Here is a 21,772-nt window from a genome sequence, read left to right as displayed (position 1 = left end):
GATAACGCGCTGACCCAGCTGCTCCAACTCCTGGGCGATACGTTGTTTTATGAATGAGTTTTTCAGTCCTCCGACTGTCCTTGGTCAGGAAACATTTTATGGACCATAATTCTCGCTCTGTCTCACGCACTTTATAAAAGGTGCTTATCTTCTTCGTTAAACACCATCAACGCCGTCACCAATTCCGAGGAATATTGACTGGATTATCAAATACTTCTTAAATGTAACAATATACAGCGACAGACCTGTAATTACTCACATTTTCATGTTATGCAACTTGAGTGATTTTTCTGCAAGATATGACGATAAATAACAGGTGTGTGTACATCTATATAACAGTATATATACATAGGTGTGGGTCTGTGTGTATCTATATAACAGTAAATACATAGGTGTGGTTCTGTGTGTATCTATATAACAGTTTATATACACTGGTGTGGTTCTGTGTGTATCTATATAAGTTTATATACACTGGTGTGGGGCTGTGTGTATCTATATACAGTAACAGTATTTATGTGTGTGTGTGTCTGTGTATCTATATAACAGTATATATATATATATACACAGACACTGTTATATCGATAGATAGACACACACACACACACACACACACACACACACACACACAGTTATATAGATACACACAGACAGACACACACACACATATATATATGTGTGTGTGTGTGTGTGTGTGTGTGTGTATCTATATAACAGTGTGCGTGTGGGACTGTGTGTATCTATATAACAGTGTCTGTGTATTTCTGTGTGTGTGTATCTATCTATCGATATAACAGTGTCTGTGTGTCTCTCAGGTTAATAACACCAGCCCCATGTCCCCTGCTTCCTGCAGTGTGTTAGTGTCCCATATCCCATTCCCAGCCCTAACAACGGCCCCTGGAGCTGACGTCCTCACATTGATCCTTCTCAGCCACCGTACAGTATATCTATCCCCTTCCCTGCTTGTACACAGAGCTGTGTGCTGCCTGTGCCCTGAACATCCCCATACAGCGCAGGTAACTACAGTGTGTGTGTGTGTGTGTGTGTGTGTGTGTGTGTGTGTGTGTGTGTGTGTGTGTGTGTGTGTGTGTGTGTGTGTGTGTGTGTGTGTGTGTGTGTGTGTGTGTGTGTGTGTGTGTGTGTCTATATATACATGTGTGGGTCTGTGTGTATCTATATAACAGTATATATACAGGTGTGGGCCTGTGTGTATCTGTATAACAGTATATATACAGGTGTGTATCTGTATAACAGTATATATACTGGTGTGGGTCTGTGTATCTATATAACAGTATATATACAGGTGGGGGTCTGTGTGTATCTATATAACAGTATATATACAGGTGTGGGTCTGTGTGTATCTGTATAACAGTATATATACTGGTGTGGGTCTGTGTATCTATATAACAGTATATATACAGGTGGGGGTCTGTGTGTATCTATATAACAGCATATATACAGGTGTGGGTCTGTGTGTATCTATATAACAGTATATATACAGGTGTGGGTCTGTGTGTATCTATATAACAGTATAACAGCACTTCCCCTCAGTACCCGACTAGCACCCTCTCTATCCACCTTTAAGACCCACCTTAAGACACACTTGCTTAAAGAAGCATACGAATAGCACTGTGAATATTCTGAACACATGATACATAAAGCTTGGCCCCCTGCAGATGCACTTACCAGAACTCCCTCCTACTGTCTCTGTACGTTCTACCTACCTACCAATTAGACTGTAAGCTCCTCGGGGCAGGGACTCCTCTTCCGAAATGTTACTTTTATGTCTAAAGCACTTATTCCCATGATCTGTTATTTATATTATCTGTTATTTATTTGATTACCACATGTATTACTACTGTGAAGCGCTATGTACATTAATGGCGCTATATAAATAAAGACATACAATACAATACAATACAATATATACAGGTGTGGGGCTGTGTGTATCTATATAAAAGTATATATACAGGTGTGGGGCTGTGTGTATCTATATAATAGTAATGAAAACCCAGCAAAAAAAAAAAAAAAGAAGTAATGTTGATAAAATGCAAATAAAGTAATTAGCAGGAAATCCATTGTGATGTAATTTTTTTATGTTGGTGGAATTTTGCTGTTTTAGTGGGTCAGTACCTCCTAGGACAAAAGTGAATGAATGGCATTTGCATGTTCAATAGATGTGGTTAAAAATAAAAATAAATCAGACACAAATATTCACGTTTCCATGTTAAACAAAGTCTTGGAATAGTTTTTACTATCATTATCCAATATATGTGGGTGATTAACTGTTTGCCAATCAAATCTATAGTTCCTTAAGCGTGTTTTTCTTTTTGTTCTTTGTATGTATAAAAGTTCTGATATCGTTATTCTACCTTTCTCCTGATAGCGTTATTAGCCAGGCATGTAAGTAGCTGATACGCATGAATTCTGAACAGAAAAACATATTAATTTTTCTCAGGATACAAAGAAGTATGATTTTTTTTACTTTAAGCGTGATTAAATATTTCTGCAGAGCCCTTTACATTAATAAGTGGTTTCATTAATTGAAAAAAAATTTCGACTCACTAAATTAAGTTTTTTTTTTTTGTTGTTTTTTTTTTTTGTTGTTTTTTTTTAACGCTTTATCTACCCCCATTTATTTGTTTCACTGGCAATAGGACTTCAGATGCTGTCTTTTCTTATCTCCTCTATTAATTACTGGTTGATCTGTGTTATTGGTTCGCTATGTCACTGTCATTACAGTAGTTCACTTTGGTTCTATATCAGACTGGACCTTCAAGCCATTACGTCTCTCTGCTACTGACCCTTTAACCCAGGGGGGCAGGAGATGGGGAAGTACGGTCAAAAGGTGTTATTGTTGTCCGTAGTGCCCAGCAATGGGATAAGGTCCATCATGATCCGTAAATAGATTGGGAAATGTAAAAGTTGGGGGGGTTTTGTTCACAGTATTATGGTCCCTGGTCAGGAATCAGAGAGAAAGTTGAATGATTTTGTTTATCTGCTTGTTGTTACTTCTCCAGGATTCTCCTAAAAGCTGCATTTCCACCGCTGCCACCTGACATGGGACTTCAGGAAAGAGGCTCTCTGCTCACAGACTGGGCTGGAAGGTGCAGGGAAATGCTTAAACAATCTCTTGTGTGCTTATAATGGGAGTGTTTCCAGGCTGGATCTTCCGTTCTTGCTACCACCTGACTGCCATGGTACCATTGGTCTTAGATAGCACGGACCATTAACCCTGGTACATTCAGATGGGGTGGAAAAGGGTGATCGTTCTACCATCCGAAGACCACGTGTGACCGGTCTTCATCTTCATGCATCTACATGTCAATGAAGATCTAGTGCTCTCAACATCGGAAATAACTCTCCCTGCAAAGCATCGGTTTGCTACTCTTTCAAGAGCTTCCAAAATCTGGCCTGAAAGGCTGACGGGACCTGAACCCCGGTGAGTTACAAACCATCTGTAAGTGGTGGGATATTCAATGCTCGTTCATTTTAGACCCTGAATGTGCCTAAATTGAAATGGTTTGTGGAAGACAGGTCACCCACAGGGTGAAACCCAAGTCACTTTTAGGGGGTTTACTTACCTTTTCCCCTTCACGGCACACATCTGCTATTGTTCATATGCTTATCATTGGTGGCTAAATTGTAAGTGTGCATTTGGCTTGCCATTGCTTACAATATAGCACCATTACCGTCTGCACTATCCCGCTGCTCTCTTTTTTTTCACATTGGACACCTACACTTCATCATTCTGCACCTTACGCACTGACACACTGGATTGTGATACCGCGAGGCGTAAGAAATATTGATCCAAATCCTAAGGGGGTTGATGCCTGATACATTCACATACATTGTGCGTGCACATTTGGCGAGAGCTGACCCCCTCCCCCTTTTTTCACCTGCATTAGACGATATTGCCCTATATTTTTTGTTTTTTATTTTTCTGGTTACCTGCGCTCCCCGTATTTCCACCAACAGCAACCATAAGAACCAAGGTGGAAGGTTCAACAAGGGTAGAGCTGCGATAACTGGTCATTTATTCCATCATATTATATTTGACTAGCTGATATACCCGGCGTTGCCCGGGATTTAATTTTCCCGCTTTCCGCTCTTCCCCTTCACAGCTTCGTCCCCCCCACGTTCACATGTCCGATTTCCCCCCCCCCCTTTCACAGCTCCATTCCCCCCCCCCCTTTCACAGCTGTGATTTCCCCCCCCTTCACATCTCCAATTCCCCCCCTCCCCCGCCTTCATAGCTCGGCGGCGGGTCACTGAGGGGGGCGGCCGGGATTCCCCTCCCCCCTTGACAGATAGCCGGCGGCTCCCTGGGTGGGCAGGAAGGTTGTAATCCCCCCCCCCCCCCCCTTCAGATCTTAGCAGCGGTGGGTCACCTTTGGTTAGTGATTTCCTCCCACCCCCCACTTCAGAGCTCGGCAGCAGTGACTCACTGGAGGGCGGGAGGGTTGTGATTTCCCCCCCCCCCCTTCAGAGCTGTCCAGTGGCAGATCACTGGGGAACAGGCGGGAGGGTTGTGCGGCGGCTCACTGCGGGTGGGTTAGTGACGGGGTGCGGCGGCACGCTGCGGGTATCTCTGCGGTGGCTGACTTTGGGTGCGGTGTGTGACGGGGGGGTGGGTGCAGCGGACTTACTGTGGGGCGGGGTGTCTGCTGCGGTGGCGGGTGGGAGCAGAGTTGTCAACAGAAAGCATGGGGCTCGGGACAAATGAAAGGAGCAGGGCGGCCGCCCCCCCAACCCATAGCGCACCTACCAGGGAAAAATATTTTTTAGCGCACAACTTTAACGTAACTGTTTTCTTATTGTCATACAGAAAAAAAGATTACAATGCAACCTGTTTATTTTTACATTTACAACAAAAGACAGGTGACTGAGTGGGTGACAGTGACTTGACAGTGGGTGGGTGACTGGGTGGGTGGGTGAGTGACTGGGTGGGTGACTGAGTGACTGGGTGACTGAGTGACTGGGTGGGTGACTGAAAGGGGGGGAGGAAGGTAAGATGGGGGGGGGGAGGTGAAGGGGGGGAGAGAGGTGAAGGGGGGGGGAGGGAAGTGACAATGTATCCGGCGACCGCTTGCTCCCATGTCCGATCCCCCCGCTGTCTCTGACGGTCGTCCGTCCACTCATCCCCCCCCCCCTATCGGCGGAACCTTCCGTGTGCTGGTGCAGGCGGAGGCGCGTGCACGCGGCGGCTGTTCCCTCCCCCATCCGGCCGCTCCCCCGCGTATCTGAGGCGGGAGGCAGCGTGTCTGCAATTGTTGTGCCCGCTCCCCCTCCCGGCTGTCCGCTCCCCCGCTTGGTCTTGTCCGGCCGGTTCCCCGCTGACTGTAGCGGCCGGGGGTGTGAGGCGGCGGGAGGCACAGGTGGTGTGAGGTAAGGCGGGAAGGGAGGCCCCGGTGGCAGGGGTGTGATCGGGGAGGCGCAGGGGTTTGAGGCCCCGGCGACGGCAGGAGTGTCAGCGGGGAAGGGAGGCTGTAGGCGCAGGGGTGTTAAGCTGAGGTTTAGTTACTTACCTGGGCGGGAGGTGGCGGTGGCTGGTGCACATCGTGTGGTAGTGTGTGTGTGTGTCACTGTTAGACCACACCGGCCAATGAGAGGTGTGCGGTGGCGGGCGGGCCAAGGGAGCCATCTCATTGGCCTGAGGCGGAGTGATGGGCCAAAGTTCCAATGTGATTGCCCCTAGACACAGGGACATACAATGTTTTCAAAAATATATATATAGATATGGGTTTTCACTTAAGTGATTCACGTATTATTATATGCATTTATTTTTTATATTTTACTCACTGAAGCTAGTTTCACGGATTGTTACTCACTATATAGTTTGGGTTTTGTTGATCACTTACACAATTTGAGTGCCGGGTGAATATTCTTTCACTGTTACCTTAGCGGTTGGTAGAGAAACGGCCGGTGGAAGCAGCTTCCGGCGTCGGAGAGTCATGGCAAGGCCACCGGCGAAATGTCATAGACCGATGTTTACAAAGATGTGCTACTCCATAAAACGGCTTCTCTTTGAGGCCCATCGAATTGAATGTGCCGTATGTTCTATTAACTTCAGTAGGTCCTTAAGGTGTTTTCTAGCATGGGGGATGTCTTATGAAGTAACACTTCTTAGTATACATGGCCCAAAATGTGTAATAAATGTTAAAAATAACTTATTTACTTTAACGTTTATAAGTGAATCAAAACTGTTGTTAATGTCTGCTACACTTTTATTGTGTTTACTGTTTTTTATTGCATGAAATATCGCTATCGACATATATATTTTTTTGATATGGGAAATGTTTTGGTTATTGCCGAACCCTAATTCAATAGAATTTCCTCTAGATGACCATCTGCGAAAAGCAGTCTAGTAAGACTGCTCCTCAGAAGGAGGGCGGGGAGGCTACTACAGAACCCCCTCAACATTGGAGGAGGAATGGCTGGAGCTGGCCTCCACACCTGCTGCAGATTACTGCCTGGGTCACCTATCTCTTATTCACCGTCATAGGATTCGGCATTCTCATCCCCCTCTTGCCGCTGCACTGGGTTCCGGCCGGTTACATTGTATCCTTTTTGTTGCAGAGGGAACTGGTCTCGGAGAAGAAATACAGTCTCGGCCAGGAGTGGGCATCTCCAGTCCTCAAGGGCCACCAACTGGTCAGGTTTTACGAATATCCCTGCTTCAGCAGAGGTGGCTGTTGAGCCACCCGTGCTGAAGCAGGTACATCCTGAAAACAGCCCCCAACAGGTTGAGTTAAATAATAATTCCACTTATTATTATTTCTTATTCAGAAAGATTCCAATACTTCAGAAGGTTGTTGTTCAGTAGACACTAAGTTTATTCTTACAATGTTACTTACAGATGAAAGTTCAATCAATGATGAAGTGCTCAGATGCAATGAGAGAGAAACCTTTTTGTTTACTCACATGCTGCTTGTGTTACATGTGGAGAGAGATCTTGGAGAGAGAGGGAGTTGATCAGATTACAACTGTATTTATTGATCACTAGCTCTGCCCCCTTTCTCCTCGTGGCTTCTTCAGACATAGCTGGAGTTTCTTTGTCAGTCTTCAGACTAGGCCATGAAATCTTACACATAAGCCAGCCTCTAACATCTGTTGTGCATTAAACCTTTACTGCAACTCATCTCTTTTGGCTACATTTGAATTCTAAATCTTACAACATATTCTCATTCAATTGCCTTGATTATAAGTTCTCATTCATACATTTTAATATAATAAATTGATTTCTAACAGTGGAATTGCCCAGCCCTGGTCTAGTCGTACAGATAAGGCAAGAGACAGAAATCCAGCAGCGTTACCCATTGGGCTACTGTCGATTTTTTTTGTTTTCATTTTTGAAAAATATTTGTTTTTCCCATTTGGGACGTTTCTCCCTGAAGTTTGCAAGCATAAAAACATTAATGCAACACATAATTCAAGAGGCTAACGTTTGGCAAAGACGACTTCATCAGGACTGAAATGTATGTTGTATGTATGTATGTATATCTTTATATAGCGCCCACAGTGTACTCGGCGGTTTACAAAGACAGTACAGGGAATTGTAATACAAGGAGTGCAACAAAGTCAGACAATAGGAAAAGAAATCCCTGCCCCGGAGAGCTTACAATCTAAGTGGTAGGATTGAAAACTTGCAGAGACAGCAGGTAAGGGAATAAGTGCAGTAGATGGCAGTTGTTAGTAGGAGTGACTGTGGGTGTGGGGCAGTAGCCATGAGTCCAGGCTATTGAAATGCTTCATTTAGGATGCAGGTTTTCAGGTTTGTCTTGAATGTTAGGGAGAGAGGGTGCTCGGCGTATACTGAGTGTGAGTGAGTTCCACAGTTAAGGGGCAGTGACGGGAAAAGGTTTAAGGTGTGAGAGAGAGCAGTGGAGGTGAAAGTAGCGCAGAGGAAACATTTTTGGGTAGAGCGCAGGAGACGAGCAGGGGCAGAGCGAGAGATCAGCGCTGATATGTAGGGAGGAGCAGAGGAGAGGAGAGGCTTGAAGGTAAGGAGGAGGAGAACTTTGTACAGTAGGTGATCCAACACTTGATGGGAAACCCATCTGATAACTGATAAATAATGCAGCGAGAGTACGTCAACACCTTCATCAGGAGTAAGATCAGACAAATGGGCAGTATCGAGTTACGTTTTGAGGTCTGAAATGTTGGTCAGTTTAAAATAATTAATAAACAATGTTTGATATTTTAACACACAAAAGAGCTCTGGGAATGTTGCTACTGTGGCTGTGACAAGTCAATCATTTCAATTAACCTTTTCACAGCGCACCTTGACAATTAGTTTGATTAACAAGACTAGGATTTGAAACTTGATTCTAAATTAAATCTGCCAATATCCTTGAGTTAAGATAGAGCACATGGGTAAATACTCAGATGTAACATACTTCATGATACCCTCTGGTGCTTTATTGGTTGGATATATTTATATTATATGTACAGTATATGGGATGAAGACACTGACTCTGTAAACAGGACACTGAGTGTGAAGCACGGGAGCCTGCTTCAAATCACGGGGTCAGCTCCTTGTGACCTTGGGAAAGTCACTTTATCTCCCTGTGCCTCAGGCACCAAAATCATAGAGTGTAAGCTCATCTGGACAGGGACTGTGTCTGTAAGAAGAATCCTATGTGCGGTGTACCGTGCACTATACTGTAATTGTGATGTGCTTTGAGTCCCATTGGGAGAAAAACGCTATCTACTATATATTTGTGAAATCACTGTATGTCTGCGTCCCAAGGGTCAATCGCATTGGACCTTGGGCCTGTCACTCCTGCTCAGGCCATGCCCGCCCCCGCACACCTCTCATTGGCCTACGTCCAACACCAATGCCACACTGTCCCACCCCTCACTGACTCTCATTGGCCTGCGTCCAATGCCCGCCCCCGCACACCTCTCATTGGCCTGCGTCCCACCCCTCACTGACTCTCATTGGCCTGCGTCCAATGCCCGCCCCTGCACACCTCTCATTGGCTTGCGTCCCACCCCTCACTGACTCTCATTGGCCTGCGTCCAATGCCCGCCCCCGCACACCTCTCATTGGCCTGCGTCCAACACCAATGCCCTAATACTTCCACACTGTCCCACCCCTCACGCTTTGCTTTTGCAACACCTAATCCTCTAATCCTCAACCTGCTCTGGGGCCACGCTTCACAGCTATCAAAACCTTCACGTCTGCTACCACAGACTGCCGAATCAGGTACAGCAGTGTTTCCCAAACTGTGCGCCGCGGCGCCCTGGTGCGCCGCGGCTTGGCTAGAGGGGCGCCGCGATCAGGGCCGCCAGCAGCGGGAAACAAGGGCTGCTAGCTCATTTAAAAAAAAAAAAAAAAAAAACCTCTGAGGGGAAGCAGAGGAGCGGTCCAATGGGGCTGCAGCCTGCCCGGCATTGCAACTGCAGAGCCACCAGACAGCACCAAGGTGTGTGTGTGTGTGTGTGTGTGTGTGTGTGTGTGTGTGTGTGTGTGTGTGTGTGTGTGTGTGTGTGTGTGTGTGTGTGTGAGAAAAACGGGCTGCAGGGTGTGTGTGTGTGTGTGAGAAAAACGGGCTGCAGGGTGTGTGTGTGTGTGTGTGTGTGTGTGAAAAACGGGCTGCAGGGTGTGTGTGAAAAACGGGCTGCAGGGTGTGTGTGTGTGTGTGTGTGTGTGTGTGTGTGTGTGTGTGTGAAAAACGGGCTGCAGGGTGTGTGTGAAAAACGGGCTGCAGTGTGTGTGTGTTGTGTGTGTGTGTGTGAAAAACGGGCTGCAGGGTGTGTGTGTGTGTGTGTGTGTGTGTGTGTGTGTGTGTGTGTGTGTGTGTGTGTGTGTGTGAAAAACGGGCTGCAGGGTGTGTGTGTGTGTGTGTATATATGTGTGGTGTGTGTGTATATATGTGTGGTGTGTGTGTGTGTGTGTATATATGTATATATGTATATATGTGTGTGTATGTGTGGTGTGTATATATACACATATATATATATATATATAATGTGTATGTGTGGTGTATATATATGTGTGGTGTGTGTGTGTGTGTGTGTGATGTGTGTGTGGTGTGTGCGTGTGAATATATTTATCAAAGTTGCACAATGTTAATAAATAATTTATTCTCACATGTCTTTTTTTTTTTTCATTTTTAAATATTATATAATACACACACACACACACACACGCACACGCACACGCACACGCACACGCAAACACAAACACACAAACACACACAGTGATACCCGCCTACCAAGCGCGCTTGCTGTCTCCTCTGCCAGGACAGCGAAAAGCTCCTGGTAGAGCGAGCGGCAGCAAGCAAGAGCGAGCAGCAGCACCTAAGCGCTTACTATGTCCCAGGCCAGAGGAACTATAGCAGCGCTGATTACAGATGCAGGGGCTTTGTGCATCTGTTCAGCCCGGCTCAGCGACGCTGAGAGAGGGAGGCCCGGCGCGCACGCTGGAGGAGCAGCACCGGGAGACTGAGAGAGTGAGGTCAGAGAGAGAGTGATGTCAGAGAGAGAGAGAGAGTGAGGTCAGAGAGAGAGAGAGAGTGAGGTCAGAGAGAGAGAGAGTGAGGTCAGAGAGAGAGAGTGAGGTCAGAGAGAGAGAGTGAGGTCAGAGAGAGAGAGTGAGGTCAGAGAGAGAGAGTGAGGTCAGAGAGAGAGAGTGAGGTCAGAGAGAGAGAGTGAGGTCAGAGAGAGAGAGTGAGGTCAGAGAGAGAGAGAGGTCAGAGAGAGAGAGTGAGGTCAGAGAGAGAGAGTGAGGTCAGAGAGAGAGAGTGAGGTCAGAGAGAGAGAGAGTGAGGTCAGAGAGAGAGAGAGTGAGGTCAGAGAGAGAGAGAGTGAGGTCAGAGAGAGAGAGTGAGGTCAGAGAGAGAGAGTGAGGTCAGAGAGAGAGAGTGAGGTCAGAGAGAGAGAGAGAGTGAGGTCAGAGAGAGAGAGAGAGTGAGGTCAGAGAGAGAGAGAGAGTGAGGTCAGAGAGAGAGTGAGGTCAGAGAGAGAGAGTGAGGTCAGAGAGAGAGAGTGAGGTCAGAGAGAGAGAGTGAGGTCAGAGAGAGAGAGTGAGGTCAGAGAGAGAGAGTGAGGTCAGAGAGAGAGAGTGAGGTCAGAGAGAGAGAGTGAGGTCAGAGAGAGAGAGTGAGGTCAGAGAGAGAGTGAGGTCAGAGAGAGAGAGAGGGAGGTCAGAGAGAGTGAGAGTGTGTGAGAGAGACACCAACTGCGCACTGCAACTGTTAGGTATGTATATACACCTTTGTTTTTACTTTGGGCGCCGCGTAAAAATCCTGATCGCCTTGGGGAGCCTTGAACCGAAAAAGTTTGGGAACCACTGAGGTACAGAATCTACACACAACGCACAAACACAGCACACACACACATTCACACAACACCAAACACTGCAGACTGCCTCTTCAAACCCCCCCTCCCCTCCACGCCACACATCTCCCTCCCGCAACCGGACCGCGAGGACGCGGCCTCCACTCACACACCATGGCAACGATGTCCCTCCCCCTATCCCGCTACCTCACACAGTGTAGCTCCCGCGAACCGCACAGCACGCCACATCTCCTGCACCTCACACAGCTCCCTACCGCAACCGGACCGCGAGGCCCCCTACCCCGCTACACCATGCCACCAATGTCCCTCCCCCTATCCCGCTACCTCACACAGTGTAGCTCCCGCGGACCGCACAGCACGCCTCACATCTCCTGCACCTCACACAGCTCCCTACCGCAACCGGACCGCGAGGCCCCCTACCCCGCTACACCATGCCACCAATGTCCCTCCCCCTATCCCGCTACCTCACACAGTGTAGCTCCCGCGGACCGCACAGCACGCCTCACATCTCCTGCACCTCACACATCTCCCTACCGCAACCGGACCGCGAGGCCCCCTACCCCGCTACACCATGCCACCAATGTCCCTCCCCCTATCCCGCTACCTCATACAGTGTAGCTCCCGCGGACCGCACAGCACGCCTCACATCTCCTGCACCTCACACATCTCCCTACCGCAACCGGACCGCGAGGCCGCGGCCTACACTCACACACCATGGCAACGATGTCCCTCCCCCTATCCCGCTACCTCACACAGTGTAGCTCCCGCGGACCGCACAGCACGCCACATCTCCTGCACCTCACACAGCTCCCTACCGCAACCGGACCGCGAGGCCGCGGCCTACACTCACACACCATGGCAACGATGTCCCTCCCCCTATCCCGCTACCTCACACAGTGTAGCTCCCGCGGACCGCACAGCACGCCTCATCTCCTGCACCTCACACAGCTCCCTACCGCAACCAGACCGCGAGGCCCCCTACCCCGCTACACCATGCCACCAATGTCCCTCCCCCTATCCCGCTACCTCACACAGTGTAGCTCCCGCGAACCGCACAGCACGCCTCACATCTCCTGCACCTCACACATCTCCCTACCGCAACCGGACCGCGAGGCCCCCTACCCCGCTACACCATGCCACCAATGTCCCTCCCCCTATCCCGCTACCTCACACAGTGTAGCTCCCGCGGACCGCACAGCACGCCTCACATCTCCTGCACCTCACACATCTCCCTACCGCAACCGGACCGCGAGGCCGCGGCCTACACTCACACACCATGGCAACGATGTCCCTCCCCCTATCCCGCTACCTCACACAGTGTAGCTCCCGCAGACCGCACAGCACGCCTCACATCTCCTGCACCTCACACAGCTCCCTACCGCAACCGGACCGCGAGGCCGCGGCCTACACTCACACACCATGGCAACGATGTCCCTCCCCCTATCCCGCTACCTCACACAGTGTAGCTCCCGCGGACCGCACAGCACGCCTCATCTCCTGCACCTCACACAGCTCCCTACCGCAACCGGACCGCGAGGCCGCGGCCTACACTCACACACCATGGCAACGATGTCCCTCCCCCTATCCCGCTACCTCACACAGTGTAGCTCCCGCGGACCGCACAGCACGCCTCACATCTCCTGCACCTCACACAGCTCCCTACCGCAACCGGACCGCGAGGCCGCGGCCTACACTCACACACCATGGCAACGATGTCCCTCCCCCTATCCCGCTACCTCACACAGTGTAGCTCCCGCGGACCGCACAGCACGCCTCATCTCCTGCACCTCACACAGCTCCCTACCGCAACCGGACCGCGAGGCCGCGGCCTACACTCACACACCATGCCACCAATGTTCCTCCCCCTATCCCGCTACCTCACACAGTGTATGACAACACCTACCACTGGAAATCAGATGTTCGTTGAAATAAAATATGTTTTCCTAACTATTTTACTGTCTGTATAATGTACACAACACTCACCCACACAAAACCCCCTCATACACACACACACACACACACGCAAACATCCTGTCATTCTATGCCACACACTACACTCAAAAACATGCCATTTTTAACATGTGTATGACCAACAACACGCACTCACACACGTCACACACACAACATGCCTCATACACACACACACGCCATCACACACCAGCAACACACACACATGCTCTCACACACACCACACACCATGCCACCGATGTCACTCCCGCTATCCCGCTACCTCACACACTCTACCTCCCGCGGAACAACCAGCACGCCTGACATCTCCTGCACCTCACACATCTCCCTCCGCAACCGGACCGCAACGCCGCGGACTACAGTCAAACAGCATGCCACCAATGTCACTCCCGCTACCTCACACACTGTATGACAACACCTACCACTGAAACTCAGCTGTTCCTTACAATAAAATATGTTTTCCTAACAATTTCACAGTCTGTATAATTTATTCAAAAACACTTCTCACACCACCACTCACACACAACACTCACCCACACAAAACCCCCTCATACAAACACACACACACACACGCAAACATCCTGTCATTCTATGCCACACATAACAACAAATCACACCTCACCTTCACCCTCATAATACACACACTACACTCAAAAACATGCAATTTACAACATGTCTATGACCAACAACACGCACTCACACACACAACATGCGTCATACACACACACATGCCATCACACACGCCACATACACACATGCTCTCACACACACCACACACCATCACACACAACACACACACAAATACACAAACACATGCACACACACACGCACTCAGCAACGCCACACGCCCTCAACCACGCAACACACGTACTCACACACACACACCAACCTCCTCTGCTGATACAACACACAAAACAACACTTCAACATAACCTTAACTACCACACACAACACAACCACCACTAAACAAACACACACACCCAACCCACTGTTCCAATTACCTACCCTTCACCATACACACTACACTGAATACAATGCACATTTACACGTCTCACCACCCACTCCCATTGCACATCAACATCCCACCACACACAAACATATACAACAACACAACACCTCCGCTACTAACACACCTAGCACAATAAATCACCTCTTCCTTTCAATAACATATTTTACACAAAACATTACTATTTACACATCTGTCTAATTTATTGCACACAAACACTCAACTAACCAACACTGACACACACACTCACACACCACACACTCACTATCACATCACACACTCACTCATCCACACACACACCCCACACAATCAACAATTACACACAATAATTACATACACAGTCACCCACCCACCCACTCAGTCACCCACCCACTCAGTAACCCACCCACCCACTCACTCACTCAGTCAAGTCACCCACCCAGTCAGTCACCCACCCAGTCACCCACCCACTCAGTCACCCACCCAGTCAACTCAGTCAACTCAGTCACCCACCCACTCAGTCACCCACCCACTCAGTCACCCACCCAGTCACTCAGTCACCCACCCAGTCACTCAGTCACCCACCCATTCAGTCACCCATTCAGTCAGTCACCCAGTCACCCACCCATTCAGTCAGTCACCCACTCACCCACCCACTCACTCACCCAGTCAGTCACCCAGTCAGTCACCCACTCACCCACCCAGTCAGTCACCCACTCACCCACCCAGTCAGTCACCCACTCACCCACCCACCCACCCAGTCAGTCACCCACTCACCCACCCAGTCAGTCACCCACTCACCCACCCAGTCAGTCACCCACTCACCCAGTCAGTCACCCACTCACCCACCCAGTCAGTCACCCACTCACCCACCCAGTCAGTCACACACTCACCCACCCAGTCAGTCTCCCACTCACCCACCCATTCAGTTTCCCACTCACCCACCCATTCAGTTTCCCACTCACCCACCCATTCAGTTTCCCACTCACCCACCCATTCAGTTTCCCACTCACCCACCCATTCAGTTTCCCACTCATCCACCCATTCAGTTTCCCACTCACCCACCCATTCAGTCTCCCACTCACCCACCCATTCAGTCTCACACTCACCCACCCATTCAGTCTCACACTCACCCACCCATTCAGTCTCACACTCACCCACCCATTCAGTCTCACACTCACCTACCCAGTCTCACCCAAAACCACCCACCCAGTCACTGACCCCACCCACCCACTCACCGACCCCACCCACCCACTCACCGACCCCACCTACCCACTCACTGACCCACCCAGTCACCGACCCCAGTCACTGACCCACCCAGTCACCGACCCTGAAAAAGTCACCCAGTCACCGACCCACCCACCGACCCAAACTCACCCACCCACCCACCAACCCAGAGTCACCCACCCACCCACCTACCCAAAGTCACCCACCCACCCACCTACCCAAAGTCACCCACCCACCGACCCAAAGTCACCCACCGACCCAAAGTCACCCACCCACCAACCCAAAGTCACCCACCCACCGACCCAAAGTCACCCACCCACCGACCCAAAGTCACACACCCACCGACCCAAAGTCACACACCCACCGACCCAAAGTCACCCACCCACCGACCCAAAGTCACCCACCTACCGACCCAAAGTCAAACCGATGCAAAGTCACCCACTCAGTCACCGACCCAAAGTCACCCACTCAGTCACCAACCCACCCACCCACTCAGTCAAGTGTCACCCACCCACCCACACAGTCACCCACACACTCAGTCAACTCAGTCACCCACCTAGCTGTCAAGGGGGGGGGGAAGCCTAACCCTGTCGTACGCCCCCCCCCAAAATTACATCCCGGGCAACGCCGGGTCTCTCAGCTAGTATGAAATAAAGATGATTATTATTATTATTATTATATTGATACGTTGCCATTAAACCTTATGGAGACTCAGTGATGTTCTGCATTGGAGTGATGTTATCTGGAGGAACAACGTTGCATGCTACATCTGTACAGTAGTGGGTGCAAAATAAGAGTCTGTTGAAGATAATTATACCCTTAACCACCTCTCCCCAGTGCGTGGGTGCAATGTTTGCTTTTCATTGTGTTGTCCACTTCCTTGCTGTGACCATCGACCCAGCGGATGAGAACGTGCTGGCCAAGAGCTCCCCGCGCCCCCTGGCTGTGTTTGATCGAAGCAAACACTCACATGTCATTGAGAATATGCACTGTTACATCTGTGAAGTGGACGTGTAAGTACCAGACATTCATGTGGCTGTGTGTCGTACTTTGCTTAGAGGTTAGGGGGTTGGTTTTGGATGCGCAAAGCTGTGGGTACGAATCCAGCCTACGTCGCTCATGATCAATATTAAGCACTTTATGCCCGCGGCCATAGTAAGCGCGACGGCGCGAGCTAAACTCAAAAGGCAGGAAAGCGTCGAGGCAGCCGAAGCTTGGCAAGACATTTTTTTTTTGCGTGATGGCCGGATCACGTGCAAGGTTCAGCCAATGAGCGCGAACCGCTTACGTGATGTCACGAGCACGCCCCCAAACATTGAATTAGAGCTGCTCTTAGTCACGTCTCGTCCTCCAGACCCCACAGGCCACGGATCGCCTGTGCTGCAGGCGCGTGTGATGTCACGCACTCTGTTGCACGCGCGCCTACTATGTACAAGGCCTTAAGCAAATCATTGTCCCTCTTCCCTAGTTTGTCCAGCTACCACTCGTTAATAACAATGCTTTGCTTACCAACGTGTGTGGGCATGTGTACACACACACACTTGCTCCCGCTGGTGCGTTGTGGTAGGATATTCTGCGTTATCATAGTCATTGAATCTGTGATGTTCTTCGTTTTATCAGCGGGTGCAATAACGATTTCTACACCTGTGTGTACACACACACACACCTACAGTTATAGAGATCAATTTTCCTTCGGGGTTCTCTCTCTCCTCTCATATTTGCCTCGGGTGTGCTCTCTCGCTCTCTCGCGCTCGCTCACTCGCGCTCGCTCTCTCATGTTAATTTTTCTCTCAGACATTTATAGAGCTAAGAACATATAGTGGTTTTTCCTATGATTAGATATATTTGTATGTGTGTAAGTATGAGCTATATTATTATATTGCACCATGACGTCTCCTTCCTGATACATGATAAATCTCCCCCCTGCCGGCACTGAACTCGCTGTTCTCTTTTCATTGCTAGGGGCCCCAAGTCCAAGCACTGCAGTATATGCAATAAATGCGTCAGTCAGTTTGATCACCACTGCAAGTGGCTCAACAACTGCGTGGGAGGCAAAAACTACTGGTAATGTGCACAAATATTCTGCTTCTTAACCTCCTTTCCCAGCTAGGGCAGCAGGTGTAACATTAATTACTTAGGGCAGCGGTGCGCAAACTGGGGAGCGCTCCCCCCAGGGGGAGCGGGAGATATGTCTGGGGGGGGGCGCGGGCGGTTGCAGAGGTTCTCTCCAAGGCATATTAAATTAATGCCGGGGGATCGCGTGAGGCCTCTGCAACACTGAAACTTACCGGGATTCAGACGCGTCTCCATGTCATTTGACGCCGCGGGTCCTGTGACCCAACTTCAGGTGACCCCGGAGCGTCATCAGACGCTGCTGCCAGGTAGGACAGGGGGCGCGAGACCGAGGGAGGCCAGACGGGGCACGGCTTCAAAAGTTTGCGCTCCCCTGACTTAGGGGACTACATTCTTCAGTGTCAGACATACACTGATACACACAGAGCACGCTGACACACACACACTGATACACACAGAGCAGGCTGACACACACACACACTGACATACACAGAGCAGGCTGACTCGCACACATACACTGATACACACAGGGGTCTGCCACGGTCTCAGGTCCATATTTATTATAGAAAAAACTGTGCACATAACCCACAAAAATCTGTTGTAGCAAAATGTGTCCGAAAATTTCAATATTGTCTCGAGCGTGCAAGAGTTAATTCAGAGCCTCAAAGCATTGCTTATTAAAGAACCGTTTAATATTTATAAAAATTCAGTGCTTGAGATTACAGAAAAAGATAATTACAAGAACATACAATTACAGTACAGTAAATGCAAAACAGTTTCCTACTCCACAGTTACCAGATGTCATAGATTTCCCCCAGAGAGCTCACTGGCTAGAAATATAGGAATTCATGTGTTGGTACAAAACACACCTCTGTTAAATTCTGATTTCATAACTCCAGGTAAAGCCCTATATAGCATTTATTTTCCCATTGAAAACCACATAAGATCACTTCTGTCATAAATCAGCTTTTCCTCAATATATAAACGCACTCGTAACTTCCTTTCTCTAATACTTAGACACGCGAGTCACATCAATAGATTCAGATGATTATGACCATCTTGCTCCTAAATTTGAGTGACAAATGGATATCTGTCAGTGGAACCTCTTACCCATATAGTGTGCGGTACGGTTTGATTTGTCTTTTTGCCACGATTCCAAACTGTAACTCTTATTATGCAGAGTAGATGACGTCACATGATTATGCTAATTTTTTAATAAAGTCACTCTTTGGTTGAATACTTTCTGAGCCACGCCCCCTGAACCTTGCAGAACCCTCCAGAGAATGCCTTTGAAAGGGGGTCTAAGAGGATCCTGTTTATAACATTGTCAAGGGCCATATTTTATTCCCACCTCTGACAAAACAACTGCCCTTATCTCGAGACTATCAGCTCCGTATCTTGTACTTTTAGTGGGCCATAAGGGATAACCCACCCATTAAGTCCTCTTTGAAGCTCTGGACAGACCCAGTCATAAACCCAATATTTTGTGTTTTTACAATCAAACCGTAGCTACATTAACTCCTGAAGCACCCGATTGATTAAAAGATGTAATATCTCATGATGTTAGCATGACGGACACTATGATTTTACTTCATCAGGTTGTTTCTGAACTGCCTGATCTCCGCGTTCCTGGGCGCGCTCCTGCTTAGTATAATTGCTTCATATGTATTTGCTGCATACTTCATCAACCCGGCGATGTTAAGGACCGATAAGCATTTTGAAGGTATGGCCTTATTTCATTGTACTGTATATAGTGCCTTTTTTTTTTTTTTTTTTTTTTTTTTTTTTTTAAAAGTCCGGGCTTACAGAGATTCCTCTAATGGGACTGAAATACTGCATCGAATTTCCAGCATTCTATTGAAAAATGTCTGTTTTTGTTACCTTTTTGCTGTGTTTGCCGTTTGTTTCCGTGACCAAAAATGGTAAAAAATAATCTAGATTTGTAACGCATCTTTATTCTTTTGCGTCTATAACAGGGGTGGCCAGTCAAAGACTGAGCCACGCATTGAGACACCTGTGCTGAAGCAGGGATATCCTGACAATCTGACCTGTTGGTGGCCCTTGAGGACTGGAGTTAGCTAAACCTGGTCTATATTGTAGTTACAGTAGCAATTCTCCCCAGGGCCAAAGTCTAGGTGTCACATTTGGGGAGTTCATGCCTTTTCTACACAAATCTGTAAACTAGAAGCATTATTATTTTTTTTAAAGTTCATATGTAAACATGGTGAGCTGAGATTTGGGAAGGGTTTTGATTTCCAAGAGTTTGCGCCGGCAAAGCCCCCTCTCTCCCCTTCCCCTTATCCTGTATTGGGTCTCTGCTAAGGACAGGGGGGTGGGATAAGGGGAAAGAAAACACTTGATTTGACAAATACACACATTCAGAGGCCCCTAAGAAATTCAGCGGGTAATGAATGTACCTCCCAAAAATGAAAGCAGTCCAATCTTTGCACTTTGCATAGTTAGATTTGTTTTAGGGAAATTAGACTGTTAAAGGATTTTAAAACATGGGTTTTTTTTGTCAGTTTTGTGGAATTTTACCTTTTTTTTAAAGAGGCATTTCCACCTAACCCCAAAGTGAGCTAAGGACAGTGGCATGTTTAACAGGTTAAATAGAGCTGAATGACAGAAGCAGACAAGTGTAGGTTATTCAAACTTAAAACATTTCCATGGTAAACAAATGGAGGATTTTACAGTCTTTAATGTCTTTTGGTGATAACTTTGCCAAGACAGGAACAGAAGAAAAGTTATTATGAAGCCATCATTAGTCAGAGAAATATAATAGCTGATCTGCGTGAATCCAGTGTTCCTGGCGGGAATAGATACATATAAACAATAGATGGCGCTCTAACCATCTCTCATTGATCCCAGTGAAAAACTATATTATAGTCACATAAATATATTATGTGATAAACCAAATTACAACGGTCTACAACATACTGGTGCAATGTGACTTCAACCTATAACACTGAAATAGTGAAAAGGGTGCTAAACAATAAATGTAGACGGTGTAAACCTCCACTCAACGCTCATAGACTGTTCCAAATGTCTTGCAAAACGATTCTTTCCAAAGGTAAGGGCAGGTGAATACCATGTGAGAAAAAGAGAAGTGTGCATAGTGCACAATGGCTAAATACATGTAACTAATGTGTGACAAAAGCCTCCAAAGTACCTACTCACAATGGAGCAATCAATGAAGGCAGTATCCCAATGAGTGGCAGTATCCCAATGAGTGGCAGTATCCCAATCGGTGGCAGTATCCCAATCGGTGGCAGTATCCCAATGAGTGGCAGTATCCCAATCGGTGGCAGTATCCCAATCGGTGGCAGTATCCCAATCGGTGGCAGTATCCCAATCGGTGGCAGTATCCCAATCGGTGGCAGTATCCCAATCGGTGGCAGTATCCCAATCGGTGGCAGTATCCCAATCGGTGGCAGTATCCCAATCGGTGGCAGTATCCCAATCGGTGGCAGTATCCCAATCGGTGGCAGTATCCCAATCGGTGGCAGTATCCCAATCGGTGGCAGTATCCCAATCGGTGGCAGTATCCCAATGAGTGGCAGTATCCCAATGAGTGGCAGTATCCCAATGAGTGGCAGTATCCCAATCGGTGGCAGTATCCCAATCGGTGGCAGTATCCCAATCGGTGGCAGTATCCCAATGAGTGGCAGTATCCCAATGAGTGGCAGTATCCCAATCGGTGGCAGTATCCCAATCGGTGGCAGTATCCCAATCGGTGGCAGTATCCCAATCGGTGGCAGTATCCCAATCGGTGGCAGTATCCCAATCGGTGGCAGTATCCCAATCGGTGGCAGTATCCCAATCGGTGGCAGTATCCCAATCGGTGGCAGTATCCCAATCGGTGGCAGTATCCCAATCGGTGGCAGTATCCCAATCGGTGGCAGTATCCCAATCGGTGGCAGTATCCCAATGAGTGGCAGTATCCCAATGAGTGGCAGTATCCCAATGAGTGGCAGTATCCCAATGGGTGGCAGTATCCCAATCGGTGGCAGTATCCCAATCGGTGGCAGTATCCCAATCGGTGGCAGTATCCCAATGAGTGGCAGTATCCCAATGAGTGGCAGTATCCCAATCGGTGGCAGTATCCCAATCGGTGGCAGTATCCCAATCGGTGGCAATATCCCAATCGGTGGCAGTATCCCAATCGGTGGCAGTATCCCAATCGGTGGCAGTATCCCAATCGGTGGCAGTATCCCAA

At 48.5% G+C, this 21,772-nt stretch overlaps 1 protein-coding gene across 1 annotated transcript in view; it reads left to right on the top strand.

The window, feature by feature from the left end:
• The first annotated feature begins 878 nt into the window (after nucleotides 1–878).
• ZDHHC1 (zDHHC palmitoyltransferase 1) overlaps nucleotides 879–21,772 on the top strand; it is a 50,498-nt gene continuing 29,604 nt past the window's right edge. Inside the window, exons 1-6 of the mRNA XM_075577029.1 lie at nucleotides 879–1,013; nucleotides 3,018–3,439; nucleotides 6,340–6,558; nucleotides 16,321–16,496; nucleotides 17,446–17,547; nucleotides 19,155–19,279. Of these exons, the coding sequence (XP_075433144.1) occupies nucleotides 6,340–6,558; nucleotides 16,321–16,496; nucleotides 17,446–17,547; nucleotides 19,155–19,279 (622 nt within the window). The 5' untranslated portion in view covers nucleotides 879–1,013; nucleotides 3,018–3,439. The remainder of the gene's footprint in view (nucleotides 1,014–3,017; nucleotides 3,440–6,339; nucleotides 6,559–16,320; nucleotides 16,497–17,445; nucleotides 17,548–19,154; nucleotides 19,280–21,772) is intronic.

Source organism: Ascaphus truei, chromosome 19, assembly GCF_040206685.1.
Source record: "Ascaphus truei isolate aAscTru1 chromosome 19, aAscTru1.hap1, whole genome shotgun sequence".
Taxonomy (NCBI): Eukaryota; Metazoa; Chordata; class Amphibia; order Anura; family Ascaphidae; genus Ascaphus; species Ascaphus truei.
Note: the sequence above shows the minus strand (reverse complement) of the source record. Positions and strands in the feature narration are given on the sequence as shown.